Source organism: Arachis duranensis, chromosome 1 (assembly GCF_000817695.3).
Source record: "Arachis duranensis cultivar V14167 chromosome 1, aradu.V14167.gnm2.J7QH, whole genome shotgun sequence".
Taxonomy (NCBI): domain Eukaryota; kingdom Viridiplantae; phylum Streptophyta; class Magnoliopsida; order Fabales; family Fabaceae; genus Arachis; species Arachis duranensis.
This window is the reverse complement of record NC_029772.3, coordinates 100,251,898-100,275,596: the sequence shown is the minus strand read 5'-3', so window position 1 is coordinate 100,275,596 and position 23,699 is coordinate 100,251,898. Positions and strand designations below refer to the sequence as shown.

At 37.1% G+C, this 23,699-nt stretch overlaps 2 protein-coding genes and 1 pseudogene across 2 annotated transcripts; 1 reads left to right on the top strand and 2 right to left on the bottom strand.

The window, feature by feature from the left end:
- The first annotated feature begins 10,803 nt into the window (after positions 1-10,803).
- On the top strand, positions 10,804-15,306 carry LOC107471495 (G-type lectin S-receptor-like serine/threonine-protein kinase LECRK3; annotated as a pseudogene).
- Positions 15,307-18,178: 2,872 nt separating this feature from the next.
- Positions 18,179-20,809, bottom strand: LOC107470047 (G-type lectin S-receptor-like serine/threonine-protein kinase LECRK1). Its single transcript, XM_016089431.3, has one exon. It carries the CDS (start codon positions 20,765-20,767, stop codon positions 18,368-18,370), a length of 2,400 nt encoding a protein of 799 aa, XP_015944917.1. The 5' UTR covers positions 20,768-20,809; the 3' UTR covers positions 18,179-18,367.
- A 450-nt stretch (positions 20,810-21,259) lies between these two features.
- Positions 21,260-22,750, bottom strand: LOC107471502 (mannan endo-1,4-beta-mannosidase 6-like). The gene is made up of 3 exons (XM_016090986.1): positions 22,736-22,750; positions 22,075-22,248; positions 21,260-21,634 (listed from the first exon to the last, which is right to left on the bottom strand). The coding sequence occupies exons 1-3, from the start codon at positions 22,748-22,750 to the stop codon at positions 21,260-21,262; spliced, it is 564 nt and encodes a 187-aa protein (XP_015946472.1).
- Between the last annotated feature and the right edge of the window lie 949 nt (positions 22,751-23,699).

Genomic DNA, 23,699 nt, shown 5'->3' with positions numbered 1-23,699 from the left:
TGAATCTCATACTCTCCGAGTTGTCTGAGTTGTTCCCTGGTTTTGTCCAAGTACTTTTTAATAGTGGGATCTTTGGCTTGGTAGCTTCCTGTTATTTGTGAAGTGACTACCTGTGAGCCGCTAAAGATGATAAGTTTTTGAGCTCCAACCTCCCTAGCCAGCTTCAAACCAGCTAGTAGTGCCTCATATTCCGCTTGATTATTTGAAGTAGGGAACTCAAATTTGAGGGAGAGTTTAATTTGGGTCCCCTGGTCGCTTTCAATTATTATGCATGCGCCACTTCCCGTTTTATTTGAGAAGCCGTCCACATATAGATTCCATTCTGCGGGGATTTCTGGTGTGTCCGTAAATTCCGCAATGAAGTCAGCCAGATATTAAGATTTGATGGCCGTCCGAGCTTCGTATTGAAGGTCGAATTCGGACAACTCGACTGCCCATTGCAAGATTTTGCCTACCAAGTTTGTTTTCTGTAAGATTCCTTTTATGAGCTGGTTGGTCCGAACTTTAATGGTGTGAGACTGGAAATATGGGCGAAGTCGTCGAGATGTCATTATGAGAGCGTAAGCGAACTTTTCTATTTTCTGGTAGTTCTGCTCGGACCCTTGTAACGCTTTGCTGATAAAGTATATGGGTTGTTGCCCACTGTTGTCTTCTCGGACCAGTGCTGAGGCTATTGCCCGATTTCCCACTGCAAGGTACAAGATGAGTGGTTCTCCTTCCCGTGGCCGACTTAATATAGGTGGCCGTCCCAGAAAATTTTTAAAGTCTTGGAAGGCTTGCTCACACTCAGCTGTCCATTCAAACTCCTTTCCCTTCCTTAGAGTGGCGTAGAAGGGGAGAGATCTTATTGCTGATCCAGCCAGGAATCTGGACAAGGCTGCCAACCGCCCGTTTGGTTGTTGTACCTCTTCGATACAAGTCGGACTTTTCATGTCGAGTACGGCCCTGCACTTGTCCGGGTTTGCCTCGATTCCTCTCTGTGTGATCATAAAACCCAAGAATTTACCAGCTTCCACTGCGAAGGTACATTTCGTGGGATTGAGTCGCATGTCGTGTCGTCTTATGGTGTTGAATACTTGTGTCAGGTCGGATAATAACATCTCTTCGTTTTGTGTCTTCACTAGCATGTCGTCTACGTAGACCTCCATGATCTTTCTGATGTGATCCGAAAAAATTTTGTTCATTAATCTTTGGTAAGTGGCTTCCGCATTTTTGAGACCGAATGGCATAACAATGTAACAGTAATTTGCCTTTGGGGTTAAGAAAGAGGTTTTTTCTTGGTCGGGTGGGTACATTGGGATTTGGTTATATCCCGAGTACGCATCCATAAAGGAGAGGTATTTGTATCCGGAGGAGGCATCTACTAGTGCGTCAATGTTTGAGGGCGGATAAGGATCTTTCGGGCAAGCTTTGTTGAGATCGGTATAGTCGGTGCACATTCTCCACTTCCCATTTGACTTTTTTACCAAAACGACATTAGCAAGCCATAGCGGGTATTTGACTTCTCTTATGAAGCCTGCCTCCAGTAGAGCTCGTACCTGTTTTTCCACCGCTTGAGAGCGTTCTAGTCCTAGCTTTCTGCACCTTTGTTGTACCGGTGAAGAGAGAACTTTTGCGTGGTCTAGAATTCAGAATAAATTCCCGTTGCAAGTATAGCTTCTAAACTAACAAAAGTCCTTTCTTACAAATGTTTTGGTTGTCACAAGTAACAAACCCCTAAATAAATTGATAACCGAAGTATTTAAATCTCGGGTCGTCTTCTCAAGGAATTGCAGGGAGGTTTGTTCTTATTATTGGTTATGAAGATTGTAAATTGGGGTTTTTAAAGACGAGGAACAAGTAATTTAAATTGCAGTTAAAATAGATAAATATCTGTAAAATAAACTTTTGGCAAGGTATGAGAAATTGGAAGTCCTATCCTAGTTATCCTTATCAATGATGATGAAAATCGAATCTTAATTCCACTTAATTAACCTTTGCTAATGCAAGGGAAGGTCAGGTGACTAATTAAGTTGATCTTCAAATCCTAGTTAATTCCTAGAAAAAGATTGGGATTATTGAAGTTCAAGCTAATTAGCAAAGATAACAATTATCGATCACATTGAGTCTAATAACTCCTGAGTTACTGATTTCCTAACCAAGACCAAAAGGAGAAAAGTAAGTCTACTGGAATAAAAATGTCTTCAGATTGGAAGCAACAGTAACGTAAATAAAAGGGAGCAATAATAAACTGAAATACCTCAAATAACATTAATTCAAAGCAGTCAAATCTAACATGGAAAAGTTCATAAGCCAAATAGGCAACATAAGTAATACAAGCATCAAAATATCTGAAAGTGAAAGAGAAACAAAAAGTAAAAGGAATATTGAACCTGTGATGAAGAAGAAAAATTGGGAGTTGAAATAATAAAAATTCCTAATTTCTAAAAATCCTAATCATAATCCTAAGAGAGAGGAAAGAACCTCTCTCACTAAAAAATACATCTAAAATTTCAAATTATGAGCTGATCCTTCTGAATGAATGGATTTCCCCACTTTATAGCCTCTAATCTGTTTTTCTGGGCCGCAAACTGGGTCGAAAACAGCCCAGAAATCGCTGGAGAAGAAATCTGTCACGCTGATTTTCGTCACTGCGACGCGTCCGCGTGGAGCACGCATTCGCGTCGCCTATCTGTACGGCCACTATGGCAAATTATATATCAAATCGAAGCCCGGACGTTAGCTTTCCAACGCAAGTGGAACCACATCATTTGGACTTCTGTAGCTCAAGTTATGATCGTTTTAGTACGAGAGGGTCAGGCTGACAGCTTTGCAGTTCCTTCAACTTCTTGTATTCCTTCCACTTTTGCATGCTTCCTTTCCATCCTCGAAGCCATTCCTGCCCTATAATCTCTGAAAACACTTAACACACATATGAAGGCATCTAATGGTAATAAGAGAGGATTGAAGTTAGTAATTTAAAGGTCAAAGAAGCATGTTTTCAATCATAGCACAAAATCAGGAAGGAAAACGTAAAACATGCGAATAATATGAATAAGTGGGTGAAGAGTTGATAAAAACCACTCAATTGAGCACAAGATAAACCATGAAATAGTGGTTTATCAACCTCCCCACACTTAAACATTAGCATGTTCTCATGCTAAGCCCAAGAGAAGCTATAAAAGTGAAGAGGAATGGTAGAATGCATGAAATGCAACCTATGAATGTAACTACATGCTAAATGCTTTTACTTACTTGGTTAAGAGTAAATAAGTTCTTCAAGACAAAAGTAATTCAAATTCCACTAATTCAAATCATACAATAAAAAGCAAGTAAACTTGTAAGAAGATAGCTCATGAAAAGCAGGGGACATAGAATCAAGCATTGAACCCTCACTGGTAGTGTATATGCACTCTAATCTCTCAAGTGTATAGGGTAATTCACTCTACTATTCTCTAATCATGCTTTCTAAACCTTGTTCTTCATCTAACCAATCAACAAGTATTTAATGTACCAATGCAAACATCATGAGGTCTTTTCAAGGTTGTAATGGGGCTAAGGTAAGGGTGAGGACATATGTATGGCCAAGTGAGCTATAATATGAATTTTTAATTAACCTAAACTTCCACCTAACATACGTATACTCTATATAATTCTAATTCATGCTTAGCTACCCATAATTTTCCCACTTTTGCATATTTCACATACTCATGTATTAACTTTTCTCTTAACTTGTATCACATATGCATTGATTTTTCATTAGACTTAATATTGGGGTAATTTTATCCCCTTATTTATTTATTTATTTATTGAATATATTTTTTTCTCTCTCTCTCTCTTTTTTTGAAAAGTAAAAACTGAAATATCATATCAATGCATATGGAATTTTTTTGATTTTCTGTTTTACATGAGTAGGTTCCCAAATTTCTCAATCTTCAAAATTAGCAACATGATACATTCCCTTTATTAACCCATGTTCCCACAATTTCCCCACACTTAGTTGATACATAATCTCTATCTTAAGCTAACCAAAAATTCAATTTGGGATTTTTACTTTTGTTTTTCTGCTTAAGGCTAATGATGTGGTTATAGAACAGAAGGGGATTAAAAGGCTCAAGGTGGCTAACAAGGGTGATGTAAAGGGTAGGCTTATTTGGGATAAGTGAGCTAAAATCAAATAATGGCCTCAATCATATGCAAACATGTAAATACACTAAATATTGGACATATAGAATGGAACAAAATAAAGATTATAATTATAGAGAAGAAAAACACACAAGAATAAAATTTTATGGTTAAATAATGTAACCATACAATTAAGCTCAAAATCTCACAGGTTATGTGTTCTTTGGCTGAAAAACCATGTTTCAAATACAACTTCAAACAAATTTAACATGAAAAATTTTGATTTTAAATTAGTGAAATTTTTTCAAAAATTGGGTCTTAAAAAGAAATTTATTATTTCTCAACCAAGTAGAATATGCATAAAATCAAACAAATATGCAATTAAACATGCAAATGCAACAATGAACTAACAAATAAAATAAAACATTGGTGTTGAGAAGAGAATAGCTAACCCATGGAGATTGGTATCGACCTCCCCACACTTAAAGATTGCACCGTCCTCGGTGCATGCTGAGATGTGCAGGTGGACGGGCGGTTCCAACTGGCGCCTTTCTCCAAAGATCGTGCAGATGGACTTGTCTGTCTCCCCGTGTAAACGTCTTCCAGTTCCCTTCCGGGTGGCCATCCTGAAAGAAAAGGGAAGAAAAGTAACCCAGGAATAAAGATAAGAAAATAAATAAAGTATGGGTGGGTTAATGCCAATTGATAAGGGTCTCATTTACATGGAAGCTTCAACATGTAAGTGATAAAACAGTAGAAGCACATGGCAAATCAAGAGTACAAAAATTTGCAACATAGGGGAAGAGTGTGGGTAATGAAAGACAGTATAAATTCATGTCAATGCAAAATTAATACAAGTATCGTAAAAGATTAACATTGATTTAAATAATATTACCCAACAGTGTAAAACAAGTCACTGAGCACCAAAATAATACCAGAAAAGACACAACAGTTGAATATGAACAAGTAACACCGATGGAAAAATAATAAATTTAGAAAAGAAAAGAAAAATATGCACAAAATTAAAATACAATGAATGAAATATGCAAATAAATTAAGAAAAATAGAATGAAGGTGAAAAAGAATGAGAAGTGAAAGAACTAAAGTAAGAAAGAAAGAGGAAAAGATAGAAGAAATCAGGATTAGAAAAGAAAAGATAAGATAATTGGCACTGATTTGGATAAGCTGTGCATCGCATGTGACGTGGACGCATGAGTGACGCGGTTGCGTGGTGCGTGATAAGGTCAGGTGACGCGGACGCGTGGATCACGCGATCCCGTGACCTGATTTGTGCGATTGGCGCGAGGGCAGCCTCGCGTTCGCACAACTCTCTGTTCAAAATTCATTATTGCCAAATTCCAGGGTGACGCGATCGCGTGGTCGATGCGATCGCGTGAGTGGCCATTATAGGGATCTGACGCGGACGCGTCAGCCATGCGTCCGCGTGGTAAGGCTTGTGCTTCTAGCACGAGTCCAGCCACGATCCAGCTCAACTTTTGGCCATACACCCTTTTTACGTCGATTTACAAGGCACGCATTCGCGTGGGTGACGCGGACGCGTAGGAGGCATTTTTCCCACATGACGCAGACGCGTCAGCGACGCGGTCGCGTGGGTCAAATTTGTGCCAAAGGCACGCCTCTAGCCACGCTCTCGCGTGACTTTCTGTTCACTTTTCGTTTCTCCCTGAAGCACCTGCGACGCGGACGTGTCGCGTGCGAATTTTTTTTTATAATGCAGTATGCAGAATACAATGCTTAATATGAATGCTATTCAAGTATGCATGATTCCAGGTTCAATCAAAACTCAAAAACAAACAAAACAGACTAGAATTAAAACTGAAAAGGGAACGATCATACCATGGTAGGTTGTCTCCCACCTAGCACTTTTAGTTAAAGTCCTTAAGTTGGACATTTGGCGAGCTCCTTGTTATGGCGGCTTGTGCTTGAACTCATCCTGAAACTTCCACCAATACTTGGTCTTCCAATAAGCTCTATCCATACTAAGTAAATTCCTCAAGCTTTGATGGAGTTCTTGACAAGCTTTGAGCTCCCAAAATTGATCCTCATATATTCCCGGATCCCAAATCTTGTTTCTACACCCGTCTTCAAGTTGATCATCATTGTTCCAGCCGGGTGGCTCAGCTTTAGAATTCTCACTGTCGGGTGCTTCCTCCTTTTCTGCGATGTGATACACGTCTTTGAGATGTCTTTTGCGGGATGATTTGGAGATTTCTCCCCCGGCGAATCCGTCGTGTATCATGTGGACATGTCTTTCTGGTGTCCGGGATGATCGCGCAGTTGGTCCGGCATCTTCTGCTCTTCTTCTTTTCCTTTGTTCATCCTCATGGGTGGCCAGGTATCGATCTAGCTTTCCTTCTCGTACGAGCTTTTCTATGATATTTTTTAAGTCAAAACACTCATTGGTGGAATGCCCGCGGATCCGATGGTATTCACAATATTCAACCCGGTTTCCTCCTCCTATTTTGCCTTTGAGTGGTTGAGCTGGTAGTATTTTTTCTGTGTTGCAAACCTCTCTGTAGACATCCACAAGAGACACCCGAAGAGGGGTGTAATTGTGGTATTTTTTGATTTTCTCTCCATGGCGATCTTCCTTCTTTCTGGAATCTTTGTTTTTATCCCGAGAGGTGAACCCGGCCTTTGAGGTCTCTCCTAATCGGGAATTTTCTTCCATGTTGATGTACTTTTCCGCTCGTTCTTGCACCTCGTTTAGAGACGTGGGGTACTTCTTTGATATAAATTGACTAAAAGGCCCTTCTCGCAGGCCATTAATGAGGACCATGATGGCGGCTTCTGTTGGCAGGTTTTGTAAATCCATGCATGTCTTGTTGAATCTCTCCATGTAGTTGCGCAGGGTTTCCCTTTCTCCTTGTCTGATTTCCAGTAAGCTCGGCGTGTGTTTAGCTTTGTCCTTTTGGATGGAGAATCTGGCCAGGAATTTCTTGGCCATGTCGTCGAAACTCAAGATGGATCTAGGAGGGAGGTTGTCAAACCATCTAATTGTTGTTTTTGTTAAAGTAGTTGGAAAGGCTTTGCAACGAACTGCATCTGAGGCGTCTGTGAGATACATTCTGCTCCTGAAGTTGCTGAGATGATGGCTGAGATCCTTAGTGCCATCGTACAAGGTCATGTCTGGGAGTTTAAAGACTTTTGGGATTCTTGTCTTCATGATCTCCTTGGTGAATGGATCTTGCTCCTTGCGGGTGCTATCTTCGGGAGTTGATCGGCTGGCTTTAGTCTTGACATCGGCTTCAAGTTTTAGGAGTTTGTTCTCCAATTCCCGGCGTTGCCTTATTTCTCTTTGTAGATCCTTCTCGGCCTCTCGTTGACGTAGAGCGTCTTCCTCAAGTTATTTTAACCGTTCTTGAAATGCATCCAGGGCTCCCTCATTTGGGGAGTTCTTATTGTTGATTTGGGGAGTATCTTTTTGGTGTGGAGTCCGCATTTTTATGCAGCGTTCTTTCTTCTAGATCTAAGGTGTGATCGTTGTCATGATCATCCGCCATGGTAATGGGATGACTTCCGGGTCCCCAGCAACGGCGCCAATGTTTCGGGGGTTACCTGAAACTGTAGGTCGATCTGGGACGAGATCTTCTGTGCTGGTCGGGGCTGTTGTATCCGACTTGGTGATGGTGCTGATCCTTTGTCCCCGGAGGGTGGGGGGTACCTGCAAGGGACTCCGATGCTTAAGTTAGCAAGGGTATTAAGCAGGTATTGAGTAGAATCAGAGTATGAGTTATACCTGGGTGCTCTAGTGTATTTATAATGGTGTAGAGTGACCTCTTTAGATGAGATAAGTTAGTTATCTTATCTTATCTTTATCTTATCTTTATCTTATCTTTGATTGGGGTCCTCGTATCTTCAAGGAAACCGCCTTTATCTCTACGGGCTTGGGCTGCCCTTGGATTTGGGACGTGTTCCTCTATTTGGGCCCTTTGTTGGGCTTTCCTATGACTTGGCCGAGCTCTTTGAGAAGAGGTCGGTCGCTTTGTCTGTAGAACATCTCGGGTCGGACAGCTCGATCTAGGGTATGAACAGCTTCTAAGTCTGACAATAATAAATTATACTTGTTGAATATGTTGTAGAATTTAAGATACAATGAGGGGTCACAAGTATTAGATCACTTGAATGAATTTCAAGGGGTTCTGGATCAGTTGTCAAGCATGAGAATCAAGTTTGAAGATGAGGTTCAAGGATTGTGGTTGCTAAATAGTCTACCAGATTCTTGGGAGGCATTACGTATCTCTCTTACTAATTATGCTCCGAATGGTAAAGTGAGCATGCAACTTGTTAAAGGTGGCATTTTAAATGAAGAAATGAGAACGAAGACGCAGAATTCTTCGTCACACTCTTAAATGTTAGTCACTGAAACTAGGGGGAGAAATCAGAATAGAGTTCAAAAGGGTAGAGGTAAAAGCAGGAGCAAATCCAAGGGAAGATACAAAAATGTTGAGTGTCACTACTATCACAAAATGGGTCACGTTAAAAAATATTACTTTCTTTGGAAAAAGAAAAACAAAGGTAAGCAAGAAAAGAAGGATGATAGTGGTAATGATCGTGTATCTTCTATTTCAGATGATCTTCTTACTGTTGATATTGCTGATTATGAGTACAAGGTCAATCAAGGTTGTCAAACTCGCGAGTCTAGGTAAACTCGTGGAGCTGACCTAGACTCGACTCATAGACTCGTACAAGTTTACTTGAAAGGAATAGAACTTGTATAGAAAAATATGGCACATTGTTGATCACATTGTTCCTTTAGATCCTTCTTCATTATTTGATTTATTGTTGATTGAACTTGAGCCCCTTTTCCTTTTGTGACAAAGTTGTGAATATCTTTCTCCTTTTGTTGAGAATTGTCCTTCTCCTTTTCTGTTTGTTCAGGATAATCCTCATCATCACCGAATCTTCTCTTTTTCAATGATGCTTCTTTAGCCTCCACACAGACTTTCAACATCACAGCCTTAACTTCTTCAGGTACTGAAGCACAAGGCTCTGAATCCTCTTTAGTACTGGCAAGATGATGCTTGAATCTATAAATTTCTCCGCTTATAGTCTTTGAGCAATAATTACACTTCACTTTTTTACCATTGCCTTGAACATCAATCCCATGTTTCCATCCTATATCACTTCTATTTCCAATTGCATTTTTCCTCCTAGAAACAGCAGGTGTAGGTCTAGAAATACTAGGAAGCGAAGACCCTGTCCCTGAACCAATATTCTTAGACATTTTGTATTTTTATCCCTAAAAATCAACAACCCAGATAACAAATTCAGATTCAGATTATCTACTAACAAATTCAGATTCAGATTATCCACTAACTAAATTAATAACTAACAGTAAATAAACTAACATAGTAGCACTAACATTTCAGACTTCAGAGTCTCAGTCAGATATTCAGACAAATTAACAAAAATCAAATGCAGATCAAGGCAGAACCAAAATTTAATTTATCCACTAACTAAATGCAGATCAGGGCAGACACATTAACAACATCAGTTTATTTTTTTTCAACATATCAAACGCAGATCAGGGCAGAACCAAAATTTAATTTATCCACTAATCCACTAACTAAATACAGATAAGGGCAGACACATTAAGTCATTAACATCATCAGTTTAATTTTTTTCAACATATCAAACGCAGATCAGGGCAGAACCAAAATTTAATTTATCCACTAACTAAATGTAGATCAGGGCAGACACATTAAGTCATTAACAGCATCAGTTTAATTTTTTTTCAACATAACAAACACAGATAAGGGAAGAACCAAAATTGCAGAATTGATACCAAAATTGTTAATATTTGAATTTGTTTACAAAAATTACCTTGGAGATTGGCAGAATTGAAGCAGATCGGCAGTGAAGAACAACTGAACAAGGGCAACGAACAGGGGAGGGGAGGCAAACGCAGTGAAGCAGAACACGGAGGACTGCGACGGCCGACGACCACAGAACAGGGGGCGGTGAACCTTCACTGCGTGGTGGTGGGCTCTGCGACTCTGCGTGGCCTCTGCGTGGTGGTGGGGTGGTGTCGACGAGGAAGGAGGAACCTTCACTGTGTGGTGGACGGTGGTGGCCTGGTGGGCTCTGCGACTCTGCGTGAGATGAGGGATGAGGGATGAAGCGAGGCGACAGGCGAGGGATGAGGAATCCGTCCGGCGTTCGGCCACTGCGTGGCGGCGCAGACAACTTTGCAGACAATGGTGGCGATTCAGCGCCGTTGGAGAAGAAGAAGAGAGTGAGGCTTGGTGAGGGCTTCGAGTTCGTGGAGTCACTGGAGTGTGAGGGTTTCGAATTAGGGCTGGGTTACTGGGTATGGGTTAGCTATAGGTTTTTTTGGCCCAAAACGACGCCGTTTTGGCGAAAATGGGCACCGCTATCAAACTCGCTGACTCGCTAGCAAACTCGCGAGTTTGAGCGATTTTGTTCGAGTCTAGCCGAGTCAACCCGAGTCTACCCAAAAACGAGTTTGTGTCCGAGTCAACTCGATTCTACTACCTAAACTTGTAAACTCGTACGAGTTTAGGGTTAACTCGCGAGTTTGACAACCATGAGGTCAATCTTGTTTCTGATGATGAGTTCAGCTAGGTAATTGATAGTGGCGCCTCAATACATGTTACACCGAATAAGGAGTTTTTCACTTCTTATACTACTCCAGGTAATTTTGGAGTGCTTAAAATGGGTAATGATGGCTTGGCCAAGGTTGTTGGTGTAGGAGATGTTTGTCTTGAGACTAATATAGAAATGAAGTTGTTACTCAAAGATGTTAGACACGCTCCAGATGTTCGCTTGAATTTGATTTCAGATAAAAGGCTTGATAATAAAGGCTTTGTTAACACTTTTGGCTTTGGACAATGGAAGCTTATTAAAGGTAACTTAATGGTGGCTCGAGAAAAAAGTACTTCAAATTTGTATGTGATGCATGCCATAATTGCAAAAGGTAGTGTGAAAGCGATTGAAAGTAAAGAAGTTTGTAGCTTGTGGCACAGACGACTTGGTTATATTAGTGAAAAAGAACTTAACTATTTAGCTTGAAAGGACGCTCTTTCAGGTTTGAAGAATACAGAGTTGGAAAAATGTTCTCATTGCATGACTGGCAAACAAAGAAGATTATTCTTCAAGAAGCATCAACCTTCAAGAAAATCAGACTTCTTGGAATTGGTGCACTCCGATATTTGTGATTCTTTGAAAGTACAGTCTTTTAGTGAAGCTATTTACTTTATTACTTTTATTAATGATCATTCAAAAAAGTTCTGGACTTATGCTTTGAAAACAAAGAACTAAGCTTTGAAAAAGTTCAAACAATTCCAAGCTTTGGTTGAGAGGCAAACAGGTAAAAAGTTTAAATGTATTCGCACTGATAATGGTGGTGAGTATTGTGAACCATTTGATGAGTATTACAAGTAGCAAGACATTAGGCATAAAAAGACACCTCCTAAAATACCTCAGTTGAATAGTTTGACAAAAAGAATGAATAGAACACTGATTGAAAGAGTTAGGTATATGCTATGTATTATAAATAATAAAGTGACATCTACCATAATATGTTTACATGGCAAAATTATAAACAATCTATGTATTATCATTTGAATGTAGAATGACTTTGTATCAACTTTTAAAAAATATTAGAGTGAAATTCTTGTGATGTGTGAAAATGTAAATTAATTATACTGTATAATATATTCTAATAAGTACTATATTATTTAGAAATTGATTAGATAATGGTAAACTAATATTAAATTTGAATTATTTGGTAGTAAAAATAATACAGTTTGCAAAATATTTATTTAATAATTTGTATATAATTTCATATAATTATTCAACTATAATATAATATAAATTAAAATATAATTTATTAATTTAAAAATTTGAATTTATTTATTAAAAAAAGGCATACACCTTTTATATTAGTGATGTAAAAAATTAAATCTTTATTTGTTGCTTTTATTTTTATATTTGTTTTAGTTGTTCTACTTTGTCTTTTTATATGATGTTCATTGGGTTGTAAATAATTAAAGAAAAATTAAAAAAAATGAATAAGAACGAGAAACACCAAAAATATAAATTAGTTTTATAACCATGATATATTTGAATATAGCTAATAAGGATGTCAAATTTAAACTTACTTGGGTTTAGAAAAATGAATGAGAATGAAAAATACAATAAATATAAATATAAAATTATGAATTAATTTTATAATCATGATATATTTAAATGTATTTAGTAAAAAAATATGGTAATTTTAAACATACTTAAAAGAGTTTTCGCTAATTGATATGAGAGATTAAGAAATAAAGAATAGTAGAGTATTATGTAACATTCATAAGTAAACCAAATAATATAGTAATAAGAGTATTAATATATATAAGTTTTAGAATTTTAATATTTATAACTGAAATTTTTTATAATTATTATGATACTTTTGATATATATTTATTATATTTAATTTATAAAATATGTGTTATACTTATATATAAGGTGCAGATAGAATAAAATAGGATATGATAGGATAACTCTAAACTCGGATGAATTGGCAGTCCTAGTCCCTTCCAATTACCAGTCAATACGACATGTTGGAGTGGGACCCTCTCCTTAATTGATGGAAATTAATTTAGTTTAAGAGTGAACATGTTCATGCTCATGCTAATTCTCAAGCTGCTCATGGCTACCATTTCCATCATTCTTGTTCTGTTCTTGCTGCTAATACTAATAGCAAATGAAGCCACAGCTGTTGAGAGTATCATTGGGTTGGGCAAATCACTCTCTCCCAAAGGTAATAATAGTAATAGCAACAATCCATGTTCATGGTCATCAAGTCCTGGCAATTTTGCATTTGGTTTTTATCCTCACCGTTATGGCTACGCTCTTGGAATATGGCTTCTCGACACCGACAACACGGTGGTCTGGACCGCTAACCGCGACGGTTCGCCACTTCCCTCTACCTCCACCTTGCAGCTAACCACACAGGGCTTGCTTCTTCGCCAAGAAGAAGAAGCAGCACTCAATATCACTAACTTTTCATTTTCAAACCTTGGAGAAGAAGCAGCTTCAGCTTCCATGCTGGATGACGGTAACTTTGTGATCTATAATGCTTTCAATGGTGTCGTATGGTAGAGCTTTGATCACCCAAGTGACACCATTTTAGGAGGACAAAGGTTGATCAATGAAAACAAATTGATCTCTGATGTCTCCAAAACAGACCATTCATCAATTGGGCTTTTCTATCTCATCATGCAGAGACATAACAACCTTGACTCTTACCCTCTCAAAAGCCTCCCTTACCCTTCTGATGCTTACTTTGTCACCGGCACCAGCACCAGTGCTTCTTGCACCTTCACCTATCATCTTTACCTCAACCATACAACAGGCTCTCTACTTATTAGGAACGACACTAATTTGATGCCCATTCGGAGTCTTTTTGTTGCTGCTGAGAATGAGAACAAGAACAAGAACACAATTATTTATCGTGCAACTCTGGATTTTGATGGAGTTTTTCGACTCTATGCTCATGACATGGCTAACAAAGTCATCAGCATAGTAAAAACATGGCCTGATAATTCTTGTTCTGTGAAGGGCTTCTGCGGCTTCAACAGTTACTGTGCACTGGCTGATGAGAATCCATTTTGCTATTGTCTTCCGGGATTTGATTACCTTGATCCGAACCAGAACAGTCTTGGCTGCAAAAGAAACTTCTCAGAAGACAAGTGTAGTGAGGAAGAGTTTTACAGGATGGTTTCTTTGGATAAATTGGCCTGGCATGGTGACCGGTCTTATTTTCAGGCACAGATGGCAGATGAGGAACATTGCTCTTCTTCTTGTTTTATAGATTGCAATTGTTGGGCTGCTTCTTATGATCAGAGTAGCAAGATTTGTATGAAGCAGCAAACCCCTCTCAGATATGCAAGAAGGGTACAGTTGAACGAAGAAGTACCCTCCTTGAAATTCTTCAAGGTAGGAAACTTGAACTTGATTCATGTTAGTAGTGAGCCTGTGCCTGAGACTCCACTTTCTCATAAGATCATCAAGAATACTAGTAACAAAGCAATTCTGCATATTGTTTTTGTTACCTCCATTTTCACTCTGATTTTCTGCTCCACTATTGGGATACCTTGCCATTTGATGTCGAAGATTCGAGTTCTCAAGTACAGGAGGCTCTTGGAGATTGGGGACTTGGGCCTGAATGAGGAAGTGGCTTTGAGGAGATTTTCATACACTGAGCTCAAGAGAGCAACCAATGGTTTCAAGCAAGAATTGGGAAAGGGATCTTTTGGAGCAGTTTACAAAGGGGTTTTATACAAGGCGGGAAGAAGTAGGAGATTCATTGCGGTGAAGAGACTTGAGAAGTTGGTTGAAGATGGAGAAAGAGAGTTCCAAGCAGAGGTGAGAGCCATTGGAAAAACACACCACAGGAACCTTGTTCGCTTGCTTGGCTTCTGTGCCGAGGGTCCCAAAAGGCTTCTGGTCTATGAATACATGAGCAATGGTTCCCTTGGGAAGCTTCTCTTTGGCGATGAAAGGCTTCCAGATTGGGATGAAAGAGTCAGAATAGCTCTCGATATTGCAAGAGGGATCCTCTACCTGCATGAAGAATGTGAGGCACCCATCATCCATTGCGACATAAAGCCTCAAAATATCTTGATGGATGAGTTCTGGACTGCCAAAATATCTGATTTCGGGCTAGCAAAGCTTCTCATGCCGGACCAAACAAGAACCTTCACAGGGGTTAGAGGGACAAGAGGGTACTTGGCCCCTGAATGGAACAGGAACACACCAATAACAGTGAAGGCTGATATCTACAGCTATGGGATAGTGCTTCTTGAGACAGTGTGTTGCAGAAGAAACCTAGATGTTAATGTGTAAGAGCCAAATGAGATTCATCTGTCTGGTTGGGCCTATAAGTGCTTTGTTGCTGGAGAGGTGCATAAGCTAGTTCATTGGGAAGAAGTGGATAAGAATGTTGTGGAAAATATGGTGAAGGTGGCACTGTGGTGTATCCAACATGAACCTGTTCTCCGGCCTTCAATGAAGAGTGTTGTGCTCATGCTTGAAGGGGTTACTGATGTGCCAGTTCCTCCTTCCCCAACTTCTAATTCCATGTGACAAAAAATGTTAATGTTGCTGCCTCCCCTGAGTTGATTTATTAAATATAGTTATGTGCATTGTTGCTGCATTCTTTACTTTCAAAGAGCCTAGCAACCAATGTAAGATTTGATTCATGTCTTAGTTCGCTTCTTGTCTGGATTAAGTCTCTAATGAAGCAAAGATTAATGATTATGCATGGCCAAAACTTGAAGAAAACAATACTTCATGGGAATGCAACTTCAATTTGGTATTTACATGATCAAGGCTAAAAAAGAGTCAGTAATAGTTGGATTTAATCCTTTTTAGTTTTTAAGCATGTCAAAAGAATACAATTCGTTGCAATATTGTACCAGATATTTATGCTTTGTAATAAGATATTACATTTATTTCACTGTCTGAAATTTCTAACCATTAGTTAGTTAGTTAGCTTCCATTGATTGAGTGCTAATGTCACATGTTCACATCATTATTTGACATTGCCATACATAGCAGCTGGATATATAATAGTATATACTACAGTAAATTTAATTAGGTAGACACTACAATGAAGACTTTATAATTGTCTTTTTGTGAAAAAAAAAATTTATCTTTAGATGATGAATTATATAATTAGATTTTGATATTATATAAAAATATTGTCTTTGTTTAAAATGTGACTAAATAAATAAATCACACTTTTAAATAAAACATCTTTATAAAAAAAATGTTTTTGCCATTTTCATTTTGAATAGTTGCCATTTAATTATACTCAGATATTACGGGACCACAAAGTAAGATCTTTAAAGTTTAAACTGCAGAAAATAATCTTAATGCAGTGTTCTTGTCTAGTAATTTTTTTTTTGGTTTACAAACGAGGCCTAAGGCCTAAAGGAAAAAAACACTAAACAGTTACACTACGGGGTACCAAGACCCCTCTTGCATCATTAGCCAAAAGCTGACCCACTTCTCTTGGAAAGTTATCCAAAAAATGAAGATGCATATAGTATAGAACATAGTCAACACAACAAAAATAAGATCAGCATTTTAATAATTTAATTTCTTTTTTTTTTCTTAACAAAAAGTCCAAAAATAAACTTGTCAACAAAATGTTGCTGGTCCAAATCAGATCCAAAAGTCCAGAAAAAAAGAATTAATACAGACCCAATGCCAAAAAAAAAAAACATTAAAGGGGGAAAGAAAACCAACACAAAAATAATGAAAGAAAATGCCAATGAGCCTTTGCTCAAGTAGTACAAATTTTCCTTTCTTACTAAGAGGTCTTAGATTCGAGCTTCATTTTATGCAAACTTGACCAAAAAAAGGGGATATTATGTGTGTGAGTGTGTAATCTTAGGATTGGAGGTTGTCCAATTCATCGACCAAAATAAAAAAAATGAAAGAAAATAATCAACTTATATTAGTCTAGTAGATAAATAGATATTAAACCTTAAAAAAAGAGGATATTATGTGTGTGGGTGTGGTGTGTGTGAGTATGTAACCTTAAGATTGGAGGTTATCCAATTCATGACTAAAATGAAAGAAAATAATCAACTTATATTAGTCTAGTGAATAAATAGATATTAAACAGATTTTCTTAGTTTAGTTTATTATCGATCAGAATCAAAATATTTGAAATCTAAATCATAAAAACCATAATGCAAATTAGTTACATCCGTTTATCTAAGAATAGTTTCATAAAATAATATTCAAAATAGCGGAAAAAGGGTGACAATAAAATAACAGAAAGATGATAAAATTGAGAAGATGGATTATTGCTTAGTTATAGTAAGAGATATGAATGAATGATATGTATGCCGTGTTCTTCATTCATCCTATGGCTATGGCGCGTTGCTGAACTAACTGTATTATCAAGTGTCATGTGTCGAAGCAAGAATAACAAGCCCGTTTAGTTGGTTGAAATATCTTAGGTTGATTTCACTATCAAATACCAATATTAGAGCAGGACCAATTATTTTCTGCAATCTTCATTTTCCTCACAAACGTCACTGTTTATATATTTTGTGGAAGAATGTCAGTCAGTATGTAAAAGACTAAGATTATTATTATAATAAACCAATAAATAATCAAATCACCCATAAATCCATGAACACAAAAAATCAGGCACTGAGTTATGCCGTGTTCTACACTTGAAAGAGCCCTTCAATTACTCCTATGGCTATGATGCAATGCTTAAGTCAAATTCTATATCAGTCTTGGTTTCTTCTATTCTTTGCTTTTTGATATTAACAAAGTAAACAGTAAAATGACATGTTCTATTTTACTTTATTATTTCATATAAAAATGAGTTCATTATAATAAATTAATAACAATGCTTTTTTCCTTTTAAAGGGTCGTTTAGGCCTGTTTAATACTTGCAATTCTGGTAAATTAAATATTTGTGATTATGATGCATATAAAAATATTAATTCATATATCACATAGTCTGTTGTCTTCAACTAATAACACAAACGTAATCAAGTCATGAACCGTGTCATGCAGGGAATAATATAGAGATTTGGTTCTATATCTTGGAGACAAAATTATGAGTCCTTTAAACATTAACTTTGCCTTTACACATTGTTGACTTAAGCTAATAATTATTTTCTTAGCATATTATACTTACAACTCCAGATTTGCCTTAAGTTATGAAATACCCTTAGATGGATAGCTGAGGTGAATAAAATTGAAACGGTGTCGTTCTTTTTTGTTCTAAATATTCTTTTATTACCCAGTAAATTGTTGATAAAATTGAATTTTTATAGTACAGAATACTGAGAATAGTGAACAGTAAAGATTGTCATGTATTCTCTGTAAATTTAGTCATCATCTTTTGTTTTTCATTCAATTTAACTCTGCACATAAAAAAGAATAAAAGAAAAACCCTCCCAAACCAAAAAGCTACCGGGACTCTGGGAGTTTAACAAGTTTGATTTTATTTACAAAAGCACAAATAGCATTCATTCATGCATGTATGTGGAAGATAATTCACCAAGTTAAAATTTGATTAGTAACCACAAAACTGTTGAATAACGAAGGAAAGCAACATACATTGGTTACTACTTACTACCCTCCTGCTTTATTTTACCTCAATCTTCACTGCTGCTTTACAAAAGAGCAAAAACAATAACAAAAATAAATAAACTCGAAACCACATGAAGGCAGCAACAATAATATTTATTTTTCACATGGAAATAGAAGTTGGGGAAGGAGGAACTGGCACATCAGTAACCCCTTCAAGCATGAGCACCACACTCTTCATTGAAGGTCGGAGAACAGGTTCATCTTGGATACACCACAGTGCCACCTTCACCATATTTTCCACAACATTCTTATCCACTTCTTCCCAATGAACTAGCTTATGCACCTCTCCAGCAACAAAGCACTTATAGGCCCAACCAGACAGAAGAATCTCATTTGGCTCTGACACATTAACATCTAGGTTTCTCCTGCAGCACACTGTCTCAAGAAGCACTATCCCATAGCTGTAGATATCAGCCTTCACTGTTATTGGTGTGTTCTTGTTCCATTCAGGGGCCAAGTACCCTCTTGTCCCTCTAACCCCTGTGAAGGTTCTTGTTTGATCCGGCATGAGAAGCTTTGCTAGCCCGAAATCAGATATTTTGGCAGTCCAGAACTCATCCATCAAGATATTTTGAGGCTTTATGTCGCAATGGATGATGGGTGCCTCACATTCTTCATGCAGGTAGAGGATCCCTCTTGCAATATCGAGAGCTATTCTGACTCTTTCATCCCAATCTGGAAGCCTTTCATCGCCAAAGAGAAGCTTCCCAAGGGAACCATTGCTCATGTATTCATAGACCAGAAGCCTTTTGGGACCCTCGGCACAGAAGCCAAGCAAGCGAACAAGGTTCCTGTGGTGTGTTTTTCCAATGGCTCTCACCTCTGCTTGGAACTCTTTTTCTCCATCTTCAACCAACTTCTCAAGTCTCTTCACCGCAATGAATCTCCTACTTCTTCCCGCCTTGTATAAAACCCCTTTGTAAACTGCTCCAAAAGAGCCCTTTCCCAATTCTTGCTTGAAACCATTGGTTGCTCTCTTGAGCTCAGTGTATGAAAATCTCCTCAAAGCCACTTCCTCATTCAGCCCCAAGTCCCCAATCTCCAAGAGCCTCTTGTACTTGAGAACTCGAATCTTCGACATCAAATGGCAAGATATCCCAATAGTGGAGCAGAAAATCAGAGTGAAAATGGAGGTAACGAGAATAATACGTAGAATTGCTTTGTTACTGGTACTACTCTTTTGAGGTGGTTGATCAGGCACAGGCATAGGAGAATTGAGCGTCATGTTTCCGACCTTCAAGAACGCGGAGGAGTGTTCGTCTTGCACCGTGGATCTAGCATACCTGAGAGGGGGCTCTTGCCTGATGCAGAGCCCGTTGGTATAAAGAGCAGCCCAGCACTTGCAATCCACCAAACAAGAGAATGCGCATTCTTCTTTCTGCGACTTCTTGGCCGCGGCGTAATAAGGACGATCAGCCCACACCAAATTCGGCTCTGGAACCATGTTATAGAACCCTATGTAATCTTTGCCAGAGCAGTTTGGTTGGGAAATGTTTCTTCTGCAACCAATATAATGTTGCTTGGGATCAACATAGTCGAATCCAGGAAGACATTTACAGTGTGGCTTCTTGCCATCGAATTCGCAGATGCTGTTGTGGCCACAGATACCCTTTACCGAACAAGAATTGTTGCCTTCTGGCCACGCCCCGAGAGTGGCGAGGTTGGCATTGTTGATATCATGCGCATACAACCGGAAGAATCCATCAGTATCCAACGTAGCACGATATATTATGATTCCTCTTCCCGACAAAGATGAACCAGAATAAAGAAAGGTGCGGTTGGATTTGTCCTTGATGAGCAGGGAGCCATGGTTAGCATCAAGGTACAGATGCTTGTAACTGGGAATGTAGGAAGTTCCAGATGACCAATACGAATCGATGGGTTTTTTTGCCGTGTCTCCTGGATAAAGAACAAGATTGCCATCAAACTGCATGGCGAGAATAAATCGTCTACTTGCTGACGAGCCAAAACCAGAGAGTAGTTGAGCTTCATAGCCTAGAGATTGGCCACCCAAGATTGTGTCGGTTGGGTAGTCAAAACTCTGCCATATGATGGTGGAATTCTGGTCGTAGAGAACAAAGTTTCCAGAATCAAGCATGGAGGCAGAGTAAGCAGTTTCACTGGTATTAACAATAAGATGATTACTCTCTTGTGTCTGCAGGACAAGCTTACCTTGTTTGGTTAGTTCGAGTTTTGCATTTGGGGTGAGTGGCGGATCATCATTGCTTGTTGCAGTCCATACCACTGTGTTTTTGCTTCTGTTTCCGTCAACCAACCAAATCCCAAGGGCAAAATCGCCATTATGATTGGCCTGCTGCTGCTGGAAAAAGCCAAATGCAAAGAGGCCAGAAGGGGAAAGCCATGAAGTGGGCTGAGTAGTTGGGTAAAGAGCTGAGCCAAGTGGTATCTGATTATGATGTGGGTCTTGCGATGAGGACGAAATGGTCGTGATGAGAAGAAGGAGCGCCACTGTTGCCGCTGCAACATTAGCACCCATCATGATAATGATAATAATATTTGTTTTATTGTTTATGATCCAATATTGCCAACGTCCGTTGTATACTTATATGCCTAGTTCATATAACAGTTTAGCTAACTAATGAACAGTATTTTTGTCAATCAACTTATAACTATGTTTAATAAAAATATTTTTTTTTATAGTTATGTTTAATAAAAATATCTTTATAAATATATTTTTTGAATATTTTTTTATATATATTTAAATAAAATATAATAATTAATCATTGTTGGCAATAAGTTGGCAGATAATATGTTGGTACCCTATACTTTTCCTTTAGCAATAAGTTTTAAAATGTCAATCTCACTTAAATTAAAGACTTTTGATATTTTATATATTAATTTTAGATAATTTTTTTTTGTATTCACTTTAAACTTCTAAAATTTACAAAGAGATTGATTTGTCTTGTAATTTAAAGATTTAGAATAACTAACGGTTAATAAAAAAAAATCAAGACTAAAATATAATCATGATTCAGAAAATGTTTTGCAGAGCAAATTGGGAGATAACATACCAAGAGTCAGCATATATGTGAGCAGAAGCAAAGTCAACACCAAGAACCTGGTGGTTCCTAATGAAATCAGTTCCAACTTGTGTTGCATATGAATTTGGATTGAACTGAGTTCTGTGAGGGGTTGAGGGCCCATAAAATCCTTCAACTCCAATTTCTACTAGGTGCTTTGCATCAATCTTCTTCACATGGAATGCCATTTCTTGTATCCAATCCTGAAGCTTATCACCAGTGGGATCTGAGGTGCATCGAGGTTCATTCATCAATTCCCATGCAAATATGGTTGGATCTTCCTTGTATGTTATATTTGTCAATGTGTTCACTCTATTCAACACCGTCTATAGAAATATTCAAAATTATTAATTCTACTGTTGCATTGTTTCCTTAAATGTTAATGTAATAATAAGGTTAAAAGATAATATTTTAACTTATCACGTCAGCATTTACATTGACAAATTTAAAAAAATTTGACAATAGGACCAAAATATATATAATATAACAAAAAAGTTATTTTTATAATAATTTAATATAGTGAGATCGATCAAATTTAATAATATAATAAAGACAAATAAATATTATTACTATGTATTATTCACAACTCTTTTAAATTCTAGTGGGAGTATTTGCTAGGTAACATTATATATACATTCATCATCAACATTTGATTAGAAAATTAAAATAAAATAAGGCATTTTAAATGATACTAATGAAATTTATCTATGTCAAATGTTAAAAGACTAAGTGGTACTTTATTATTAATTAGAGGAATAGAACTTGCCTTAACATGGTTCTTGTAGTAGGTTCTAAGAGTTGGATGTGAGAAGAAGTCGTCATCAGAAGAGACATTGAGGCCAGCATCTTTTCCCCATTTCACATACTGTGCTTTTCCACCATATGCTTCCCAATTGTTTGCCAGTGATAATATCAACCTGATCTTGTATTTCTTTGCGATCTTTTAAAATGAGAAAATTGATAAAGTAATAAAATAAGAGATTAATCATTGTTGATTTTGTAATTTTTATAAAATATGTGTCTAACTATTTTAATTTAAAAATAATTAATTTTTTATTTTGTCACTTTATCAACTTTTTTATTTTAAAAAATTTTGATAAAAAACGAATTATATTTATTTGCTTATATTTTTTCGTGAACGCATGTTGTATAATGTAATTTTGAGGGGTTTTTTTAGTGTATTTGGAGATAAGTAAAAAAATTATAAAAAATAATTAAGAATGAAAATACAAAAAATATAATACAAATTTATAAATAAATTTTAGGGATAAGTATTTTTTTCGTCCCCAAAGTCTGGGGTCGAAATTAAAATCGTTCCCGACCTTTTTTTTATTAAAATCATCCTTAATCTTTAAAAACGCTTTAAAATCATCATTCCCCGAATCTTTAGACCAAAATACCCTTATCATCATCATTCTCCTCCTCACCTTCCTCACCACCATCAACAACACCACCACCACCACCACCAAACAGCAACAACACCCTCACCCCACTCCCTCACTGTAACTCCCCTCCCATCCCTCACCCCACTCCCTCACCGTAACCCCCCCTTCCACCTCTCACCCCCTCACCCCTCACCCCACTCCCTCATCATCATCAACAACAAATTTTATCAAAAATTCAAATTTTAGCAACAACAAATTTTATCAACAACAACAAATTTCATCAAGAATCCAGTTTATAGAAAAAGAAGAAAAAGAATAAAAAGAAGCAGAAGGCAGAAAGCAAAAACAGGGGTGGCAACGGGCTGGATGCGGGGGCGGTGGCGGGCTGGACGCTGGGCGGGGAGGGGAGAAGGGTTTGTTTTTATTTTTTAATATTATTTTTATTATTTATATTAATTATTAAGGGTAATTTGGTAAAAAATAAAATTAAAGTAAAAAGAACGATTTTATAACGTTTTGTGACGTTGAAGATGATTTTAATAACAAAAAAAGATTGGAGACGATTTTGATTTTGACCCCAGACCTTGGAAACGAAAAAAGTACTTATCCCTAGATTTTATTAATTATGATATAAAGAAATGTATACTTTATAAGCATATGTTATTGTATCATAGTTAAATGTGTTCGGAGATATTTTAGGAAATTCATTTGAGAGATTATAAAAGAGAATAATAGTAACAAGGGAGAGTTATTAAAAATGTTTAAATAGTATATACTTTAAGAAAATTAATTTATTTCAACTAATATCAAAATTTTTTTAATTATTTTATTTATTTTAAATTTTAAATTTTAAATTTAAAAAATAAAATTTTTAGAATAAAAAATTAGCTAATATTGATTCACTAAAAATTTGGTTTCTTCTGTTTTTTCTTTGAATAATGTTATATGATTAATAATTATTATTATTTTTTGTTATTTGGCTAATAATAATTTATATCCATATTTA

What these genes read in the sequence shown, in the direction of transcription:
- LOC107471502 (XM_016090986.1), bottom strand. An exon ending in ACTACAAGAACCATGTTAAG is followed by an intron (nt 21,635 to 22,074) that starts GCAAGTTCTATT and finishes ATATTTCTATAG; the next exon opens with ACGGTGTTGAATAGAGTGAA.
- LOC107470047 (XM_016089431.3), bottom strand. Translation starts at nt 20,767, where the DNA reads ATGATGGGTGCTAATGTTGCAGCGGCAACAGTGGCGCTCCTTCTTCTC.